General features: G+C 38.9%; 1 protein-coding gene across 1 annotated transcript in view; it reads right to left on the reverse strand.

Annotated features, from left to right (window-relative positions):
• MYO15A (myosin XVA) overlaps window positions 1–19,614 on the reverse strand; it is a 628,913-nt gene that overhangs the window by 134,369 nt on the left and 474,930 nt on the right. The window contains 1 exon segment of the mRNA XM_053694925.1: window positions 11,008–11,149. Within this exon segment, the coding sequence (XP_053550900.1) occupies window positions 11,008–11,149 (142 nt within the window).

Below are 19,614 nucleotides of genomic sequence, written 5' to 3' on the forward strand. Positions count from 1 at the left end.
TTTTTGTTTTCAGGTCCATGTTGTAAAGACTAGGATTCTGGATCAGGACAGCCTCTAAGGATATTGTTTTTATTCCCTTCCAACAGTTTTTCACAGTTTGGATTATTCCCAATTGGACCTATCACTTGGACATTTTATAGAATTTGTAGTTTGTATTTTATATTTTTTAATATTTTGTATAATTTATATTCAATATTTTGTATTTTTTAATAATTTATTGACATATCTGTAAGTTTTTGCTAGCCACGTTGCAATCCATTTAGCCTATATTAGTAACAAGAACATTGTTACTGTATTGTTTTTTTATTTGTTGTTTGGGCCAATATTATAGCATATTATATGAGAGTCTGTTTCTCAATAGGAGTCTGTATTATGGTTGATTGTTGAATTGATTAGAATCACCATTATTATTGTGACACAATTTTTCACGTAACTTTTTAAGCACCTATACATATTGAAAATTCACCTTTTTGACAAACCGGTTTTGTCTTTTATTTTATTTTTTCATTTTTTCCACCTTTTGATTTTTGATTTTTCGATTTTTTGATTATTTGAATATCTTTGAATTTATCTATCCTTTTTTTGGTAATATATATTTTTTGATCACAGTTTTCCACATTAGCATTTTGACCACCGATTTTCATTATCTTGTCACAATTATATGTACTATATGTTGTGTAACTAAACTAAGCTAATTTATTATTGTGATTTAGCACAGTATTGTTTTAATTTCATATTGTGATTAAGCACAGCACCTGTTTTAATCTCTATATCTGTTACAACCAGAGGAGAACTGATTCATTTAAGCTAAGATCCTCTAACAAGGGTCCAAATAACTTGTTCCAATCAATGGTCGTATTCATTTTAATATTCTAATATTTTTGTTTATATTGAGATGGTATAATAAATTAATGTATTTTTAATCATAGTGTGATTCCTGTTTATACCTAAGCCTTAGGCGCTCCTATTTATCCTCCACTACCATCAGTAACACACTACGCCACCAGGGACTCAGATCCTGCAGTGCCAGACGTGTCCCCCTGCTTAAGCCAGTACATGTCCGGACCCATCTGAAGTATGCTAGAGAACATTTGGATGATCCAGAAGCGGATTGGGAGAATGTCATATGGTCAGATGAAACCAAAGTAGAACTGTTTGGTAGAAACACAACTCGTCGTGTTTGGAGGAGAGAGAATGCTGAGTTGCAACCAAAGAACACCATACCTACTGTGAAGCATGGGGGTGGCAACATCATCCTTTGGGGCTGTTTCTCTGCAAAGGGAACAGGACGACTGATCCGTGTACATGAAAGAATGAATGGGGCCATGTATCGTGAGATTTTGAGTGCAAACCATCAGCAAGGGCATTGAAGATGAAACGTGGCTGGGTCTTTCAGCATGACAATGATCCCAAACACACCGCCCAGGCAACGAAGGAGTGGCTTCGTAAAAAGCATTTCAAGGTCCTGTAGTGGCCTAGCCAGTCTCCAGATCTCAACCCCATAGAAAACCTTTGGAGGGAGTTGAAAGTCCGTGTTGCCCAGCGACAGCCCCAAAACATAACTGCTCTAGAGGAGATCTGCATGCAGGAATGGGCCAACATACCAGCAACAGTGTGTGACAACCTTGTGAAGACTTACAGAAAACCTCTGTCATTGCCAACAAAGGATATATAACAAAGTATTGAGATGAACTTTTGATATTGACCAAATACTTATTTTCCACCATAATTTGCAAATAAATCTTTTCAAATCAGACAATGTGATTGTCTGGATCTGTTTCCACATTTTGTCTCTCATAGTTGAGGTATACCTATGGTGAAAATTACAGGCCTCTCTCATCTTCTTAAGTGGGAGAACTTGCACAATTGGTGGCTGACTAAATACTTTTTTTGCCCCACTGTATATATATATATATATATATATATATATATATATATATATATATATATATATATTCTCTTGAAATGAAGAGGCACTCTCAGGGCTTAAGATATAAAAAATCTCCAGCTTTTTATTTTTTCTTGTCAACGCTTCGCTCCATGCAATTACCTTTTTCAAGACCAATCTTTAAATCTTATCTGCACATCTTATCTCCATTGTAGTCCTTAAAACCACCCTATCCTGGTGGAAAATAAAGTAAGAAAGATATTTCTAAAAGAAACAATACCTTCCAATACTTTACCTCGTCCACCACCTTTTACGATCGGGATGATACAATCAGGATGATTGACACCCCCTGCTAGCAGCCGCGAATGTGCAGGGGGCGGCATTGCACAAGCATTTCACCAGAAATTTAGCACATTTTCTTGTTGTATAACACGAAAAGCACTAAAATCTTACCTTTTAAAGAAGATAAACCCTTCTAGGAATTCCAAACGAGTGCAATCTAAAATCATGTTCCTCACCACCAGGAAAGAAAAACTTTCCAAATCTTGTGATAGATTTTCTTGCAACAGGCTCTCGTGCCTGAAATAAGCTTTCAACTACAGCATCAGAAAAGCCTCTTTGTTTTAAAATTATGCATTCTATCTCCAAGCCTTCAAGTGGAGAGACTCAAAACCTTGTTGAAAGATGGGGCCTTGAGACAGAAAGTCGTGTCTTAATGGATGAAACGACGGAGTACAAATGGACATATGAGACCGGATCCACAAACCAAGTTCTGCGTCGTCAAGCTGGAGCAATCAGAATTACTGATGAGAGATCCTGTTTGATCCGAGCTATCACTCGTGGCAACAGAACAGTTGGAGGAAATATGTAAGCAAGGTGAAAAGATCAAGGAGCTTCTGGATCATCTACATACTTCGCCTGTGTATCCCTGTATCTTGCAAATTATCTGGTAAGTTTGTTGTACAAATGAGAAGCCATCAGGTCTATCTCTAGACCCCATTGTTCTACAATGTGATTTAAAACATCCAGATGTAGAGAACATTCCTGAGGATGATGGGTTTGAAGATTCAGCTTCCCAAAAAATAAGATATGAATTGCAGAAATTGTGCTGAGATTCTTCTCTGTCCAAGTCTAAATTCAATAAACCTCATTTATAGCTAAGGAACTGCAAGTTTCCCCTTGATGATTGATATAGGCCACTACTGTGACATTGTATGACTGAAAACGCAGATAAGTCTCTTCTTTCAGGAAAAGCCAGCTCTGCTCAGAAGGGCCTGGAAATTTGCAAGGAGTTCTGAAATTTATTTCCTACTCTCGCCTGCTGAGGAGACCAAACTCCTTGTGTTCTCCTGGACCCCTATGCTGCACCCCAACCCTTCTGCACCTGTAGTAACTATTGTCCAGGAGGGGCATACAAAAAACACCCCAAGAGAAATGGATCAGTGATGTATTCACCAATACAGAGACTGTCTCAGTTTGAAATCCCTAAAGATTTTTTTTAAAAAGCTGTGTATAGTCCTTGCACCATTAATGTAGCATGCAAAGTTGAAAAGGTCTCATGTGAAAGAGAACTTAAGGAATAGAATCTGATGTTGCAATCTCCAGATCTAATACTTCCATGCACTGAGCTACTGTGGGATTGGAAAGAGATTGAAGAGTTATACAAACTGTCTGTAACTTTAATCTCCTTTTATCAGTTAATGAAATTCCCATATAAATTGATTTGATAATGACTTCTAGAACGAAGACTCTTATTTGTGGAGAAAGAGAACTCTTTGGAACGTTGTCCAACCATGCTTGCAAAGAAACAACAAATGTTTGTTTGTATCAGATACACCTAAAATTAAAAATGGAGCCCGAGTCAAAATATCATCCTGGTATGAAGCCACCAAAATACTGTGAGGCCCTATTACAGTAAGGAGTGTTCCAAGAACTTTGATACAAATTCTGGGAGCTGGAGCTAAACCAAAATGAAGAGAAACAAACTGAAAGTGTTTTTCCTGAAAGGCAAGCCTCAGAAACTGGTAACGTTTTTTAAAAAAAAGGGATATGAAGGTAAGTATCCTTCAAATCTATTGTGTACATATACTGTCCCTGCTGAACAAGAAGGAGAATAGTCCACATTGATTCCATTTTGAACGTAGGAACCCTGAGAGTTTTTAAATCCAAAATAAGCACGTAATTCCCTTTCTTGAGAACAATAAAATGATTCGCTTTGTTCCAACACAGGTACTGAGACTATCACTCTCATGAATTCCAGATCAGACACAGATTAAAGGAATGCATTTGCGTTTACCCCGAGGAAACAATATTTAGAACCCAGAGATCCTGAAGAGACTGAGACGAGCATCCTAAAAGAGGAATAATCTGCCCACTGCCAGAAGAGAATCTGATCGGGGGCCCCACCTTCATGCAGATTTTGAAGAGGATGAAGGCTTTTTTGTCTCCTTAGACTTTTTGTCCGAAGGTAGAAAAGCTCCTTTTCCTCAAGTAACAGTAGAAATGATGGTGTCTAGAACATGTCCAAGCAAGATCTTTCCTAGGAAAGGAAGAGATAAAAGTATAGTTTTTGAAAACATGTCGGCTGACCATGATTTCAGCCACTAAGTCCTTCTGGTCAAAACTGCTAATGCCATATTCTTAGCATTAATCTTGATTTTGTCAACAATAGCATCACAAATATAAGCTTTAGCTGACCTTAGAATTTCTTCTAGAACAATTTTTATTACGTTGGATAATTTTATTTGTTATTTTTTGTAATTGTAGTTTTTTATTTTTTTGTAATTTTATTGTTTATAATTTTTTGTAATTGTAGTTTTAATTTTTTAGTAATCTTAGGTTTTTTATTTTTAGTAATGCTAGGTCTTTTATTTTTAGTAATGTTAGGTTTTATTAGTGTAAGCTAAGGTTTTATATTTATTTCACAGGTAAGTTTGTATTTATTTTTAAATAGGTAGTTAGTTAATGTTAATAATTGTAAAATTAATTTAGGTCTATTTTAATTATGCTAAAATTAGGGGGTGTTAGGTTTAGCGGTTAACAGTTTAATTAAGGTTGTTGTGATTTGGGAGCTGGCGGTTTAGTAGTTAATAGGTTTAGTTAGTGTTGGCAATGTTTGGGAATGGCGGTTTAGGGGTTAATAGGTTTATTTAGTGTTTCAGTTAGTGTTGGCGATGTCGGGGAACTGCGGTTTAGGGTTTAATAGGTTTAGTTAGTGTCGGCGATCTGCGGTTTAGGGGTTAATAGGTTTGTTTAGTGTTTTAGTCAGTGTTGGCGATGTCGGGGAACTGCGGTTTAGGGTTTAATAGGTTTAGTTAGTGTCTGCGATCTGCGGTTTAGGGGTTAATAGGTTTAGTTAGTGTCAGCGATGTCGGGGAACGGCGGTTTAGGGGTTAATGGCTTTATTTAGTGATTTAGTTAGTGTCGGAGATGTCGGGGAACTGCGGTTTAGATTAGAACAATGAAAAATTCTGAATATGAATAAAAAATGGATCAGAAAATTCAGAGACTGATTTATTAATTTTCGGAATTTTTCGGGATTTTAGTTGTGGTGCCGATTCTGAAATTCGGATGCATTTGAATCTCCGAATCGGCCAAAATTCGTCTGAAAACGAAATTGGGCCAAAATGAATGGCACATGTCTAGTATCCATAGGATCTTTGAAAGAAGTACTATCCTCTAAGGGAATAGTAGTGCACTTAACCAAAATTGTCAATTAGCCATGTTAGGGACAGTGTCCCAAAGCTGTTTGTTACAAGCCAGTAGCGGAAACATCCTCTTAAATTTAGATGCTGGATTATAAGGAATTCAGGGTTTGGACCACTCTTTGGTGATTATGGCCTCTATTTATCAAGCTATCAACCGCAAATACACTGGAATTCTGCAGCGTATTTGTGGCGCGCTTGATTAGCCGTAGTTATCAAACCCTACAGACCGGCAAAAGTAGAATATAGTGACGTAAAATACGATCCGCCGGACTCAGTCTGACACAGATCGATGGTTACGTCACTACAGATGTTCCGAACGCAAGTTTGGCACAATCTGACTATTTTTGGAAGTTATCAAAAAACTACCAGGTACGCTCGCCACTATTCCGGCCCAGCGTACCTGGTTTTCAATCCGCCGCCCTGGAGGCGGCGGAGCCCATAGGAATCAATGGGAGTCTGACAGCAGCGAAAGCTTATGTTCGCTGCTGCCCTATATCCCATTGATTTATATGGGAATGTCTACACCTAACCCCCTAACATGTACCCCGAGTCTAAACACACCTAATCTGCCCCCCCCTACACCGCCGCAACTAAATCAATTGTTTAACCACTAAACCGCCGCTCCCGGAGCCCACCATCACCTACATTATACTTATTAACCCCTAATCTGCCCCCCCTATACCGCCGCAACTCTAATAAATGTATTAACCCCTAAACCGCCGCTCCCGGAGCCCACCGCAACTCTAATAAAGTGTTTATCCCCTAATCTGCCCCCCCTACACCACCGCCACCTACATTATACTTATTAACCCCTAAACCGCTGCTCCCGGACCCCGCGGCAACCTACATTAAATTTATTAACCCCTAAACCTAAGTCTAACCCTAACCCTAACACCCCCTAACTTAAAGATAATTTAAATGAATCGAAATAAATATTACTATCATGAAATAAATTAATCCTGTTTTAAACTAAATACTTACCTGTAAAATAAACCCTAAGATAGCTACAATATAACTAATAGTTACATTGTAGCTAGTTTAGGGTTTATTTTTATTTTACAGGCAAGTTTGTATTTCTTTTAACTAGGTACAATAGTTATTAACTATTTAATAGCTACCTAGCTAATATAAATACAAAAGTACCTGTAAAATAAATCCTAACCTAAGTTACAATTACACCTAACACTAAACTATCATTACATTAATTACCTAAATTAAAATAAATTAATTACAATTAAATAAAATTAACTAAAGTACAAACCCCCCCCCCCACTAAATTACAGAAAATAATAAAACAATTACAAGAATTTTAAACTAATTACACCTAATCTAATCCCCCTAATAAAATAAAAAGCCCCCCAAAATAAAAAAGCCCTACCCTACACTAAATTACAAATAGCCCTTAAAAGGGCCTTTTGCAGGGCATTGCCCCAAAGTAATCAGCTCTATTACCTGTAAAAAAAAAAGACAATACCCCCCAACATTACAACCCACCACCCACACACCCAACCCTACTCTAAAACCCACTCAATCCCCCCTTAATAAAACCAAACACTACCCCCTTGAAGATCACCCTACCTTGAAACGTCTTCACCCAGCCGGGCACAAGTGGTCCTCCAGAGGGACAGAAGTCTTCATCCGATCCGGGCAGAAGAGGACCTCCAGACGGGCAGAAGTCTTCATCCAGGCGGTATCTTCTATCTTCATCCATCCGGCGAGGAGCGGCTCCATCTTGAAGACATCCGACGCGGAGCATCCATCCAGACCGACGACTACCCGACGAATGAATATTCTTTTAAATGACGTCATCCAAGATGGCGTCCCTTGAATTCCGATTGGCTGATAGGAAAAATCCTATTGGCTGATGCAATCAGCCAATAGGATTGAAGTTCAATCCTATTGGCTGATCCAATCAGCCAATAGGATTAAGCTCACATTCTATTGGCTGATTGGAACAGCCAATGAAATGCGAGCTCAATCCTATTGGCTGATTGCATCGTCGGTCTGGATGGATACTCTGCGTCGGATGTCTTCAAGATGGAGCCGATCTTCGCCGGATGGATGAAGATAGAAGATGCCGCCTGGATGAAGACTTCTGCCTGTCTGGAGATCCTCTTCTGCCCGGATCGGATGAAGACTTCTGCCCCTCTGGAGGACCACTTGTGCCCGGCTGGGTGAAGACGTTTCAAGGTAGGGTGATCTTCAAGGGGGTAGTGTTTAAATTTATTAAGGGGGGATTGGGTGGGTTTTAGAGTAGGGTTGGGTGTGTGGGTGGTGGGTTTTAATGTTGGGGGGTATTGTACTTTTTTTTACAGGTAAAAGAGCTGAATACTTTGGGGCAATGCCCCGCAAAAGGCCCTTTTAAGGGCTATTTGTAATTTAGTGTAGGGTAGGGCTTTTTTATTTTGGGGGGCTTTTTTATTTTATTAGGGGGATAAGATTAGGTGTAATTAGTTTAAAATTCTTGTAATTATTTTATTATTTTCTGTAATTTAGTGTTTGTTTGTTTTGTACTTTAGTTAATTTTATTTAATTGTAATTAATTTATTTTAATTTAGATAATTAATTGAATGATAGTGTAGTGTTAGGTGTAATTGTAACTTAGGTTAGGATTTATTTTACAGGTACTTTTGTATTTATTTTAGCTAGGTAGCTATTAGGTAGCTATTAAATAGTTAATAACTATTTAATAACTATTGTACCTAGTTAAAATAAATACAAACTTGCCTGTAAAATAAAAAATAAATCCTAAACTAGCTACAATGTAACTATTAGTTATATTGTAGCTAGCTTAGGGTTTATTTTATAGGTAAGTATTTAGTTTTAAATAGGAATAATTTATTTCATGATAGGAATATTTAGATTAATTTAAATTATCTTTAAGTTAGGGGGTGTTAGGGTTAGACTTAGGTTTAGGGGTTAATAAAATTAATATAGTGGCGGAGACGTTGGGGGCGGGAGATTAGGGGTTAATAAATTTAATGTAGGTGGCGGCGGTGTAGGGGGGTCAGATTATGGGTTAATAAATTTAATGTAGGTGGCGGCGGTGTGGGGGGTCAGATTAGGGGTTAATACATATAATGTAGGTGGCGGTGGGCTCCGGGAGCAGCGGTTTAGGGGTTAATAAATGTATTTAGTTGCAGGGGGGTTCAGGAGCGGCGGTATAGGGGGTAAACAGTATAGTTTAGTGTGGGTGTAGTTAGTTAACAACAGTCCGCTGCTCATCGTACCGTACTTGGTGCACGGCTTTTTGACAGCTTTCTTGAAAATTTTGGCGAACGTATTCAGGTCCGCGATGTTAGGCGATCTTAGGCGAGCGTATTGGTGCCGGCGAATGCTAGAAAGTCGACAGCTTGATAACTAGAGGCCTATATCAGTAATCGCCTCAGGAACTGGGTCTCAGCAGTAAGTTTGAAAATCAAATGTTGCATAACAGTTTTCTCCTCAGAATGATTAGAGTCTTGAACACCTAAAATACAAACAACATCCTTTAGTAAAGTATGAAGATGTTCAAGATTGAACATAAAAGAGCAGGATTCTGAATCTTGATCATTAATTGACTCCTGTCCATCAGAAATAAATTCACCTTCAAAAGACAGATTTAATTAAAGGCAAGGACAGAATTAGACCGATTAGAATGCACAAGGTGATCCAAACAAGAATTGCAAATCTGAGCTGGGAGGTTAACAGAAACAAGCTTGAAAAAAAACACACTTAAAGAAAATATGTGATTAGAGGATCTATGCTCTAACGGATCTAAAGTAGTGGGGTCAGTTCAAGTATGCTCAATTAAAGAAGAAATAAAACACAGTTATAACAGATACGTTTATTACAATCTAAAAGCTCAGGGACTTATAACAGTAAATTCTGAGAGTGAATAGAAAAACTAATGGACTAGAAGAACCAACTAACGAACCTACTGAGCAAAATTATAATTTACGTGCACAAAAAAACACTCCCCCTCATGAATAGAATAGAAAACAGGTAGCTGGGAATTGTAGACACTTTTCCTCTGAGGCGTAACTCCAACATCGCTGCACAGAAATATGAGTTCTAAAAGTCAATAGAGTGCACGCATACAAATTGGAAACCTCCTAGTCTAAAAACCTGCTCCCAATAACATCTAGATAATTAATAAAATATAAAGTCTAGTGTATACTGTGGTGTTTCTGTAAAATGTTAGTCCCTGGCTATGATGTACAATTTTGTAAGTGTACCTGCTAATAGCTCGTGGACTATGTGAGTGCCAATGTACTGTGTCTTTACTTACCTTACTAGCACCCACTCTACTGTGCCTACCAGCTGAACAAAGACTGTGTCCAGTAGAGAGCCCATCCAGTGCTGTGTACATCACAGCAATCAGAGTATTTATGTTATGAGTATATCAACAACCCAACAGAAGGGAACTAAGGGACTGGTCCCCATGACACCTGGGGCAGGCATGTGATTAACTCCTCCCTGGGAGAAGTTGTGTGACTGCCCAATACTCCAATCTACCCTCTGTTCCAAAAAAGCAGCTCTCTGAGAGGGAACTCAAATTGGTCTGAAAACCCCTCTCAACGAAGATTCTGGAGCACCTCAATTCTTGACCTTCCTCCTGTGAAGGCAAAGATAAGACTGGTTACCAAAGAGGTAGGAAGGATTAAGTGCGCTTTTAATTTTGGTAATGCTTGCCTCCTCTTAGGGGTCAGGAGTTGTATCCCAGGACTAATGGCTTGTGGACTCTCACCACCTTATGAAAGAAAGTTGTTTAGAGCAGTTTCCGTACAGTCCAAGAAACACGTTACAAGTGTATACAGTTGTATTTATTTGTTACTAAAAATTATATAAAAAAATAAATAAAATGTAATGCCATTTACCTATTAGTACACATTGTTATTGATATCTAAATTGATTTTGCAACTGGTAATAGCTTTTTGATATGTTTGATTCATGTTTTTACATTTACATATTGACGATGATGACATATTCAGTATACATTTTTTTTGGCGTGAATCTATTGCCATCAAAAGGCCTGTCTCCATTGATAGTATGGGCTCCAGTACCTTGTTTTGACCCACAAGCATATTGTTGACCCACATGTGTTACATGTCTATCGGGGGTGATGAGCATGTTGAACATGATATGTCCATTTTGTGATCCTTGATGTTGATACTGGTCATGCATTAATGTGATTTAGGGCTAGATTACAAGTGGTGTATTGTTAGCTTTGGTCGCAAGAAGCAATATCTCACCCATGCTAACTTGCATGCATACAAGTTGAAAGTAAATGGTTTCACTCGAGCTTAAACTACATTTGTGCTCGTCAATTTAACACGACTGAGGACCTCACGTAAAGGATATGACATCAAACACAGCAAAAAAACATTAAAATAAAGTGTTACCATCACATATACACTATCTGATCTATACCTTCTTGAGCTCCATTAGGAATAAGTCTATCATGGTCTTGACTTGACTTGACCGTGAAGAGAATAGGATAAGCTTCTCATTAGTCAGGTTGAACTCCAACATGTTCTTAGAAAGGACAGTAACAAACATGATATCTGTATAGCTGTAAAGAGACGAGATGAAGAATAAGTGGCACTCAAGAAGATGATATGGTATAAGCTGTGTGCATAGTTAAAATGAAAGGATGAGTTGAGGGTTTTGTGCTTGAGAATTATGTTCTAGTGGATAAAATGTTAGAAAACATGAGATTAATAATGGCATTGAATATAATATTTGAAAGAGACATGAAGCAGCAAAACTGTGAAAATAGTAACAAAAGAGTCGATAGCATACAATGGTCGGCATTTATGAAGCAGCTTCTTAATTTGTCCGCAGCCTCAGAGGATGCAGATATTTAACACCCTGGACTCACTTGTGCCGCAATTACTGATAAGTTCTGCTCTCAAGCAATTATTTGTGGGAGGGCAAGGGGTGAGGTTGCTTGTTCAATGTTAAATTGTCGCAGCTGATGCTTTGGAAGCCCCAAAGGAGTGTGGGTAGGTTCCTTGTCTTAGAACCTTGTCCGCACGCTCATTGACCAGTGTGTCAACAAAATACGCAAAAACACTGAAGCAGTATAATATGCTGGCGCATGTCAATTACAAAGTGGCACAACTGAAAAAAGGTTAACTAGAAAGGATGTGAGGCAAACAGATGCCAAAACAAGGCAACACAAATGAGAAGTTTAGTTGCCTTAGAACCTTCAGGTGTTTACATGAAGGGAGAACAAGGAGAAAAATAACGCTGGAAAATAAAAATACTCAGAAGGAGAAATGGGAATGCATAATCTTATAGGTTTACATGGCAGCACTTGGGCAGATAACATTTAATTTTCTGAAGCATAAATCAAGTTAAATTATTTTTAAGTGTACTTTAAGTTACTTACTTCTAGTTTCTTTTTACTATCAGCGTAATGAGTATATTGTGTATTTTAAAACCTAAAGGTCTAGATTACAAGTGAAGCGCTATTTGTAATACAGGCTGCGTTATCAATATTGCGGGCCAGCTCTCAGAATAGCGCATAATCTGGTATTGCAAGTGGATGCTAAAACGGAATTATCAGAGAAAGTTTAGCTCATCTGACATCACTTTAGCGCTTTTTATACTTTCAATGGATAGATTATCTGCGCTCATATTCCAATTGAACGAGTTGTGAGTTATGTGTCGTGCACAAGCTGTGAGTTATGTGTGTATGTACATATATGTATGTGTGTGTGCATCTCTAGGGATTTATATATATATATATATATATATATATATATATACAGTATATATAAATATATACATATATATATAGACAGAGTGATATACACACAGACGATTGTCTGGGGTTTCTGTGTTCCTTGTTCAGAGAGGAATTGCCTGGTATTTCGAAGCTGGACCGACCTTAACCCCTTAACGACCAAGGACATACCAGGCACGTCCTACAAAAACCGGTTGTTAATGACCAATGACGTGCCTGGTATGTCCTCAGGGTATTGCAGCGATGCATCGATATTGAGGCATTGTGCAATACACTTTCATAAGAGAGGGTCACTCTGTGGGTGGGAGGGCTTGGAGGGAGGTGGGTGGGCAGCCTATCGCTGGAGGAGGCAGGAGGACGGCGGGAAGGGGGCATGAAGGGGGCGTGAAAGGGGGCGGTAGCTCGTGGGACCTCTATGGCCACATTACATCACGGCAGTCAGTGGGAAGTAGGGAGGAGGGGGAAGTAGTAGAGGGGGATCCTATGTGGGATCCATGTTTGAAAACGGATCTAGGAGGGAGGTTTGCTAATGAGGGGGACAGCTACACTATGGATAAAAGTTTTTTGTTTTTTTTTAATAATAAAAATACAATAATTTAGAGCAAACTGGGTACTAGCAGACATTTGCCAGTACCCAAGATGGCGGCAAATAGGTAGAGGGGGAGGGTTAGAGAGCTGTTTGAGGGGGCTCAGGGAGGTTGGGTGGTAAGGGGGGATCCTACACTGCAGAAAATATATAATAATAAATAATAAAAAAAATTATACTGGCAGACTTTCTGCCAGTACTTATGATGGCGGTGACAATTGTGAGGTAGGGGAGGGAAGAGAGCTGTTTGAGAGGGACCAGGGAGGGATCAGGGGTGGGATTTGTCAGGTAGGAGGCTGACCTGTACACTAAAGCTAAAATTAACCCTACAAGCTACCTAACTAACCCCTTCACTGCTGGGCATAATACAAGTGTGGTGCACAGCGGCATTTAGCGGCCTTCTAATTACCAAAAAGCAATGCCAAAGCCATATATGTCTGCTATTTCTGAACAAAGGGGATCCCAGAGAAGCATTTACAACCAGTTGTGCCATAATTGCACAATCTATTTGTAAATAATTTCAGTGAGAAACCTAAAGTTTGTGAAAAAGTTAACTTTTTTTTTATTTGATCGCATTTGGAGGTGAAATGGTGGCATGAAATATGCCAAATAGATCAATAAATTGGGTTGTCTACTAAAAAAAAATATACATGTGAAGGGTTATTCAGATTCCTGACAGATTTCAGTGTTACAATGTAACTATCGCTAATTTTGAAGAAAAAAAAACGGTTTGGAAATAGCAAAGTGCTACTTGTATTTATTGCCCTATATCTTGCAAAAAAAGCAAAGAACATGTAAACATTGTGTATTTCTAAACTCAGGACAAAATTTAGAAACTATTTAGCATGGGTGTTTTTTGGTGGTTGTAGATGTGTAACAGATTTTGGGGGTCAAATTTAGTAAAAGTGTGTTTTTTTTTCAATTTGTTCATCATATTTTATAAAATGTTTTATAGTAAATTATAAGATATTATGAAAATAATGGTATCTTTAGAAAGTCCATTTAATGGCGAAAAAACGGTATATAATATGTGTGGGTACAGTAAATGAGTGAGAGGACAATTACAGCTAAACACAAACACCACAGAAATGTAAAAATAGCCCTGGTCCCTAACGGTAAGAAAATTGAAAAATGGTCTGGTCACTAAGGGGTAATAGGCGGGATCAGCCTGAAATACTACAGGAAAGTTCTACTCTTTAGAATTACTAAACCCAGGCGGTAAATCGCCATAAAACAGGCTAACAAGTTATTGAGTAGCTTGTTCATTGCTGAGAGTGATATTCTCCCTTTTTTGATTATATATATATATATATATATATATATGTATATATAGATATATTGCGCATATCCTGTGAGGGCCTGTGTGCCAGTATTTAAACACTATGGGCTGATTTATTAAGCAGCGAATGCTGCTTATTCCGCGCGAGCCTTCTGGCTTGCTGGAAACAGGAGTTAAGAAGCAGAGTCCTTAAGACCGCCGCTCTTTAACTCGTCCTCCAGCTCTGAGGTGGCGGACTGCAATTGGGATGATTGACACCCCCTGCTAGCGTGCAAGGGACGACATTGCACAAGCATTTCAGGCATTTAGCGATGTCAGGCGGACATGATTTGCTACAGTGAACCATGTCCGCCTGACATTTGATAAATAGGCCCCTATGCCTGCTCAGACAGCTTGCGGTGGTGTGTATTGCTTCTGAAGACAATTTGCGTCATACAACCCACTACTGACTCTCTGAGAAGGTGTGGTGTTTGATTACTGGTGCAGGGGCCCTCACAAGAAATATGCGTATGCCTCTGAAAACCTGTAATAACTTTTATTGTAAGAATTTTTGCAAATGGAAGTATATTGCAAAAATGCTTCAATTTAAAATTGAAATGCCCTTATGGACGTTTTATTTTTTACCTTTCTATCGCCTTTTCAAATTTGTATTTTGTACTTTAAATTATTAGTTTTACTTTGTTTGGAATCCCACATTTAAACAAGGGTATCTATGCCCATGGATTCTGCTAATATGACAGAAAAACTGTGTAATTTTAAATGTGTCACAAATATTTTTAAGAAAAGACTGTGATTCATCTTCCATCTGCTGAGGAACTACTTCTGCAAGTCTCATCCATCCAGCATTTTGCCAATTTCTGAACAAATTATGCAAATGATGTAGAGTCTAACCCTGGTCCAGCAACAAATTCCATTCCTAGCCTTCCAGCTAAAAAAGGCCTCTCCTTTGTGCACTGTAATATCCGCAGCTTACTACCAAAAATTGATGCACTGCAAGCTTGGTGTTCACATTACAAGCCCAAAATCATTGTGATCTCTGAATCGTGGCTAACCGCAAAAATACCTGACTCTGCCATTGCAATACATGGGTATTCATGCCATAGAAATGATAGAGCAAAGAGAGGAGGCGGAATTGTAATTTCTGCTGACAATTCCACAAAGTTCACCCCTTTACAAAAATATAGCTCTCCTGCCACCTTTGATTTCCTTTCTGGCACAATTGAGATCCCGTGCAGTAAATCAATCATTGTTGCAGGAAACTACCGCCCACCTAGCTCCCCTGTGCATTCAATCTCTGACATAGCACATCTCCTTAGTGAAACCATAGCTCAAAACCCAAAAAGTGAAATTTTGTTTTTTGGATATTTTAATATTGATTGGCTGAATCCAAAAAATAATAGTTGTCGCTCGCTGTTTAAATCTTTGCAGCTAACGCAATTAATCTCCTTCCCAAACATCAAAAACCATAATCACACCCTGCTCGACTGGATTCTCTCCACTTCTCCCGACCGAATCCAGGAGGCAGGTGTTCTCCCTAACAATTTTAGTGACCACTGCTTAGTGTACTGCTGTCATGTTCTGTCTCAGGATATCATGTGAGAGCCTCATTGTCTGGAACAGTTGCTTTAAAGGAAGATTAGTAGAAGCCATACTGATTGAAAATGAAAACAAATTTATTTAAAACAACAAAATACTTTGTTTAAGCAAATACTTGCAGAATATTTAAATATGCTACTCAGGTATGTTAAGACCACATACAGCAGGAGTGAAAATAAAGAAAACTAGTAAGCAGAGATGCAGATTCAAAAAGGAAAGTCTTTCTCTTGGTAACTGAAATGTAAGATTTGCACAAGGCAGAAAACAGCTTGCAAACTGGTAACAGGTTTAAAGGTAAAGTCTCTCTCCTTGTAATTGCTGAGTGCAGGAATTGCACAAGGCAGGAAACAACTTGCAAACTGGTAACAGGTTTAAAGGTAAAGTCTCTCTCCTTGTAATTGCTGAGTGCAGGAATTGTACAATGCAGGAAACAACTTGCAAACTGGTAACAGGTTTAAAGGTAAAGTCTCTCTCCTTGTAATTGCTGAGTGCAGGAAATGCACAAGGCAGGAAACAAACTTGAAGATTGGTAACAGGTTTAAAGGTAAAAGCTTTCTCCTGGTAATACCTTGTAAACAGGTGCAAAGGAAATCTTTCTCCTGGCAATGGCCAAGTGCAGGAATTGCATAAAGCAGGAAACAAACTTGTAGATTGGTAACAGGTTTAAGGGTAAAGGCTTTCTCCTGGTAATACCTTGTAAACAGGTGCAAAGGAAATCTTTCTCCAAAGAAATACAGGAAACAGGTTCTAACTTGACAAAACAGATCCAATGTGAAGACAAAAATGCAGACTAAAAGCCATCCTTAAATAGGGAGGTTTTGCACAGGGTTGGTTCTGATTAATTCCAGAATTGAGAACACCTGTGTGTTGCACAGGTGTAATAACAAGTAAGGCAAATAGTTATTTATCAGATCTTTTAAGATCCATGCTATTGCTAGAACTAGCTGTGGCTCAACATGTAAGCAAACAGAAATAGCAACCACAGAGCCACAGGTTCAAATCCCCACACAGCCCTTCTTAGCAGAATGCCTCCCAGACCTTTTCTTTTTCTTTTTAATCTGGAGGCTTGGTTCCTGACAGATGCCCCCTCCAAAGAGCGCACTCTGGGCGCTCAAAGCCTGTTCAAACATCTGAAGGTGGGATTTACTAACAAGTGTTCCATTTGAAGCCCTAATACAATCAGACGGAATGGATTCTTTGCTTGGAACAGCTGCCTGAGATTGGGGACCCTTAGAAGATATCCCTGTAGGCATAACAAGAGCTGAAAAACCAAGACAGTTTTGATTTAGAGGTTCCTGATTATACCCAGCAGCTTGCAATGGACTGGCTGATGGGCAGGGTACCTCCGGGTAGGAAAAGACCTCTCCTTCAGAGTCAAGGAATTTGTTATCTGGGTCATATCTGCCTGATGGGTAGAGTACCTCCGGGTAAGGTATGACCTCTCCTTCAGAGTCCAGGAATTCATTTTCTGTGTCATTTATATCCAATTCAACCATCTCATCCAATTCTCTCTCAGTCAATGAGTAGCTGGGTGAAGGTGGTACAAGGAGGTGTGGATATTTAGAATTGGCAGAGTCTGATTCAGCTGGAAGGTTTGTCACTTTTATGTCTGATGAGTGACTTTTGTTAGCTGGATCTCCAGCCAGGGCATAAACAAGGTAATGTGCAGGATTTCCAGGAGGTATTTTTGCAGAGTTCCCCAATGTGGTTGATGCAGAAACAGACGCAGTGGTATGGGTAATGGATGTAGTTGGAGTTGTACTCCCAATGACCATCTGTTTCAAATCAGGTACCATTTCTTGAAGTGTGTTAGAAACGGTTGTTTGTAGAATAGATGTATTCTCCATAGCTGGGTCATCTCCAGGGGTATCATACAGTTTGCTAGTGGAAGTATAATTTGTTCCCTTAACATCAGAGTTCATTTTCAACTTGGCTGTATCTTGACTTGATCCTCTAGGAGGTCTTACTGGACACCCTGTGATGCGGTGACCAGGTCCCCCACAATAGAAACAGAGGTTAAGTTGTCTTCGCCGAATTTTCTCCTCTTCTGTTAAGGGTTCTTTAAAACCTTTCCTTGTTTGGGAGGTAACTTTAGACAAGGTTTCGGTTGGGAGAGATAACATTTCCACCAGCTCCATAAAGTTAATGAGTATGTCCTTAATAAACTTTAACACTGAATCCAATACAGCAATAATCCCAGAGGGCTCTCTTTTAGGGTCTTCACATTCTGTCATGTTCTGTCTCAGGATATCATGTGAGAGCCTCATTGTCTGGAACAGTTGCTTTAAAGGAAGATTAGTAGAAGCCATACTGATTGAAAATGAAAACAAATTTATTTAAAACAACAAAATACTTTGTTTAAGCAAATACTTGCAGAATATTTAAATATGCTACTCAGGTATGTTAAGACCACATACAGCAGGAGTGAAAATAAAGAAAACTAGTAAGCAGAGATGCAGATTCAAAAAGGAAAGTCTTTCTCTTGGTAACTGAAATGTAAGATTTGCACAAGGCAGAAAACAACTTGCAAACTGGTAACAGCTTTAAAGGTAAAGTCTCTCTCCTTGTAATTGCTGAGTGCAGGAATTGCACAAGGCAGGAAACAACTTGCAAACTGGTAACAGGTTTAAAAGTAAAGTCTCTCTCCTTGTAATTGCTGAGTGCAGGAATTGTACAATGCAGGAAACAACTTGCAAACTGGTAACAGGTTTAACGGTAAAGTCTCTCTCCTTGTAATTGCTGAGTGCAGGAAATGCACAAGGCAGGAAACAACTTGCAAACTGGTAACAGGTTTAAAGGTAAAGTCTCTCTCCTTGTAATTGCTGAGTGCAGGAAATGCACAAGGCAGGAAACAAACTTGAAGATTGGTAACAGGTTTAAAGGTAAAAGCTTTCTCCTGGTAATACCTTGTAAACAGGTGCAAAGGAAATCTTTCTCCTGGCAATGGCCAAGTGCAGGAATTGCATAAAGCAGGAAACAAACTTGTAGATTGGTAACAGGTTTAAGGGTAAAGGCTTTCTCCTGGTAATACCTTGTAAACAGGTGCAAAGGAAATCTTTCTCCAAAGAAATACAGGAAACAGGTTCTAACTTGACAAAACAGATCCAATGTGAAGACAAAAATGCAGACTAAAAGCCATCCTTAAATAGGGAGGTTTTGCACAGGGTTGGTTCTGATTAATTCCAGAATTGAGAACACCTGTGTGTTGCACAGGTGTAATAACAAGTAAGGCAAATAGTTATTTATCAGATCTTTTAAGATCCATGCTATTGCTAGAACTGGCTGTGGCTCAACATGTAAGCAAACAGAAATAGCAACCACAGAGCCACAGGTTCAAATCCCCACACAGCCCTTCTTAGCAGAATGCCTCCCAGACCTTTTCTTTTTCTTTTTAATCTGGAGGCTTGGTTCCTGACAACTGCGTTCGCAAAATAAAGGCAACTAAATCCTCTCCCAAGGTTAAAATCACCAGATCCTTAAAATTTTTTAATCTTCAATCTTTTCTAATTGACATCCAGAACCTACCCTGGCACAGATTAAACTTAATCCCTGATCTAGACTCTGCAGTTGAATTCTTTCAGTCTGAACTCCTACAAGTTTGGAATTTACATGCCCCGCTGCGTAAGGTAACTTTAAAAGGAGCACACTTGAATTGGATCACAGCTGACCTCATTCAAATGTACCAGTTTCGGGATTCATTGTGGTCAAAGTTCAAGCATACAGGCTCTATGAACGATCACTGTGTATATAGACAATGGCGAAATATATGCTCTAAACAAACAAAATTGGCCAAGGCCCAATATTTCTGTGAAAATCTGAACAATA

The sequence above is a fragment of the Bombina bombina genome, chromosome 11, assembly GCF_027579735.1.
Source record: "Bombina bombina isolate aBomBom1 chromosome 11, aBomBom1.pri, whole genome shotgun sequence".
NCBI lineage: Eukaryota > Metazoa > Chordata > Amphibia > Anura > Bombinatoridae > Bombina > Bombina bombina.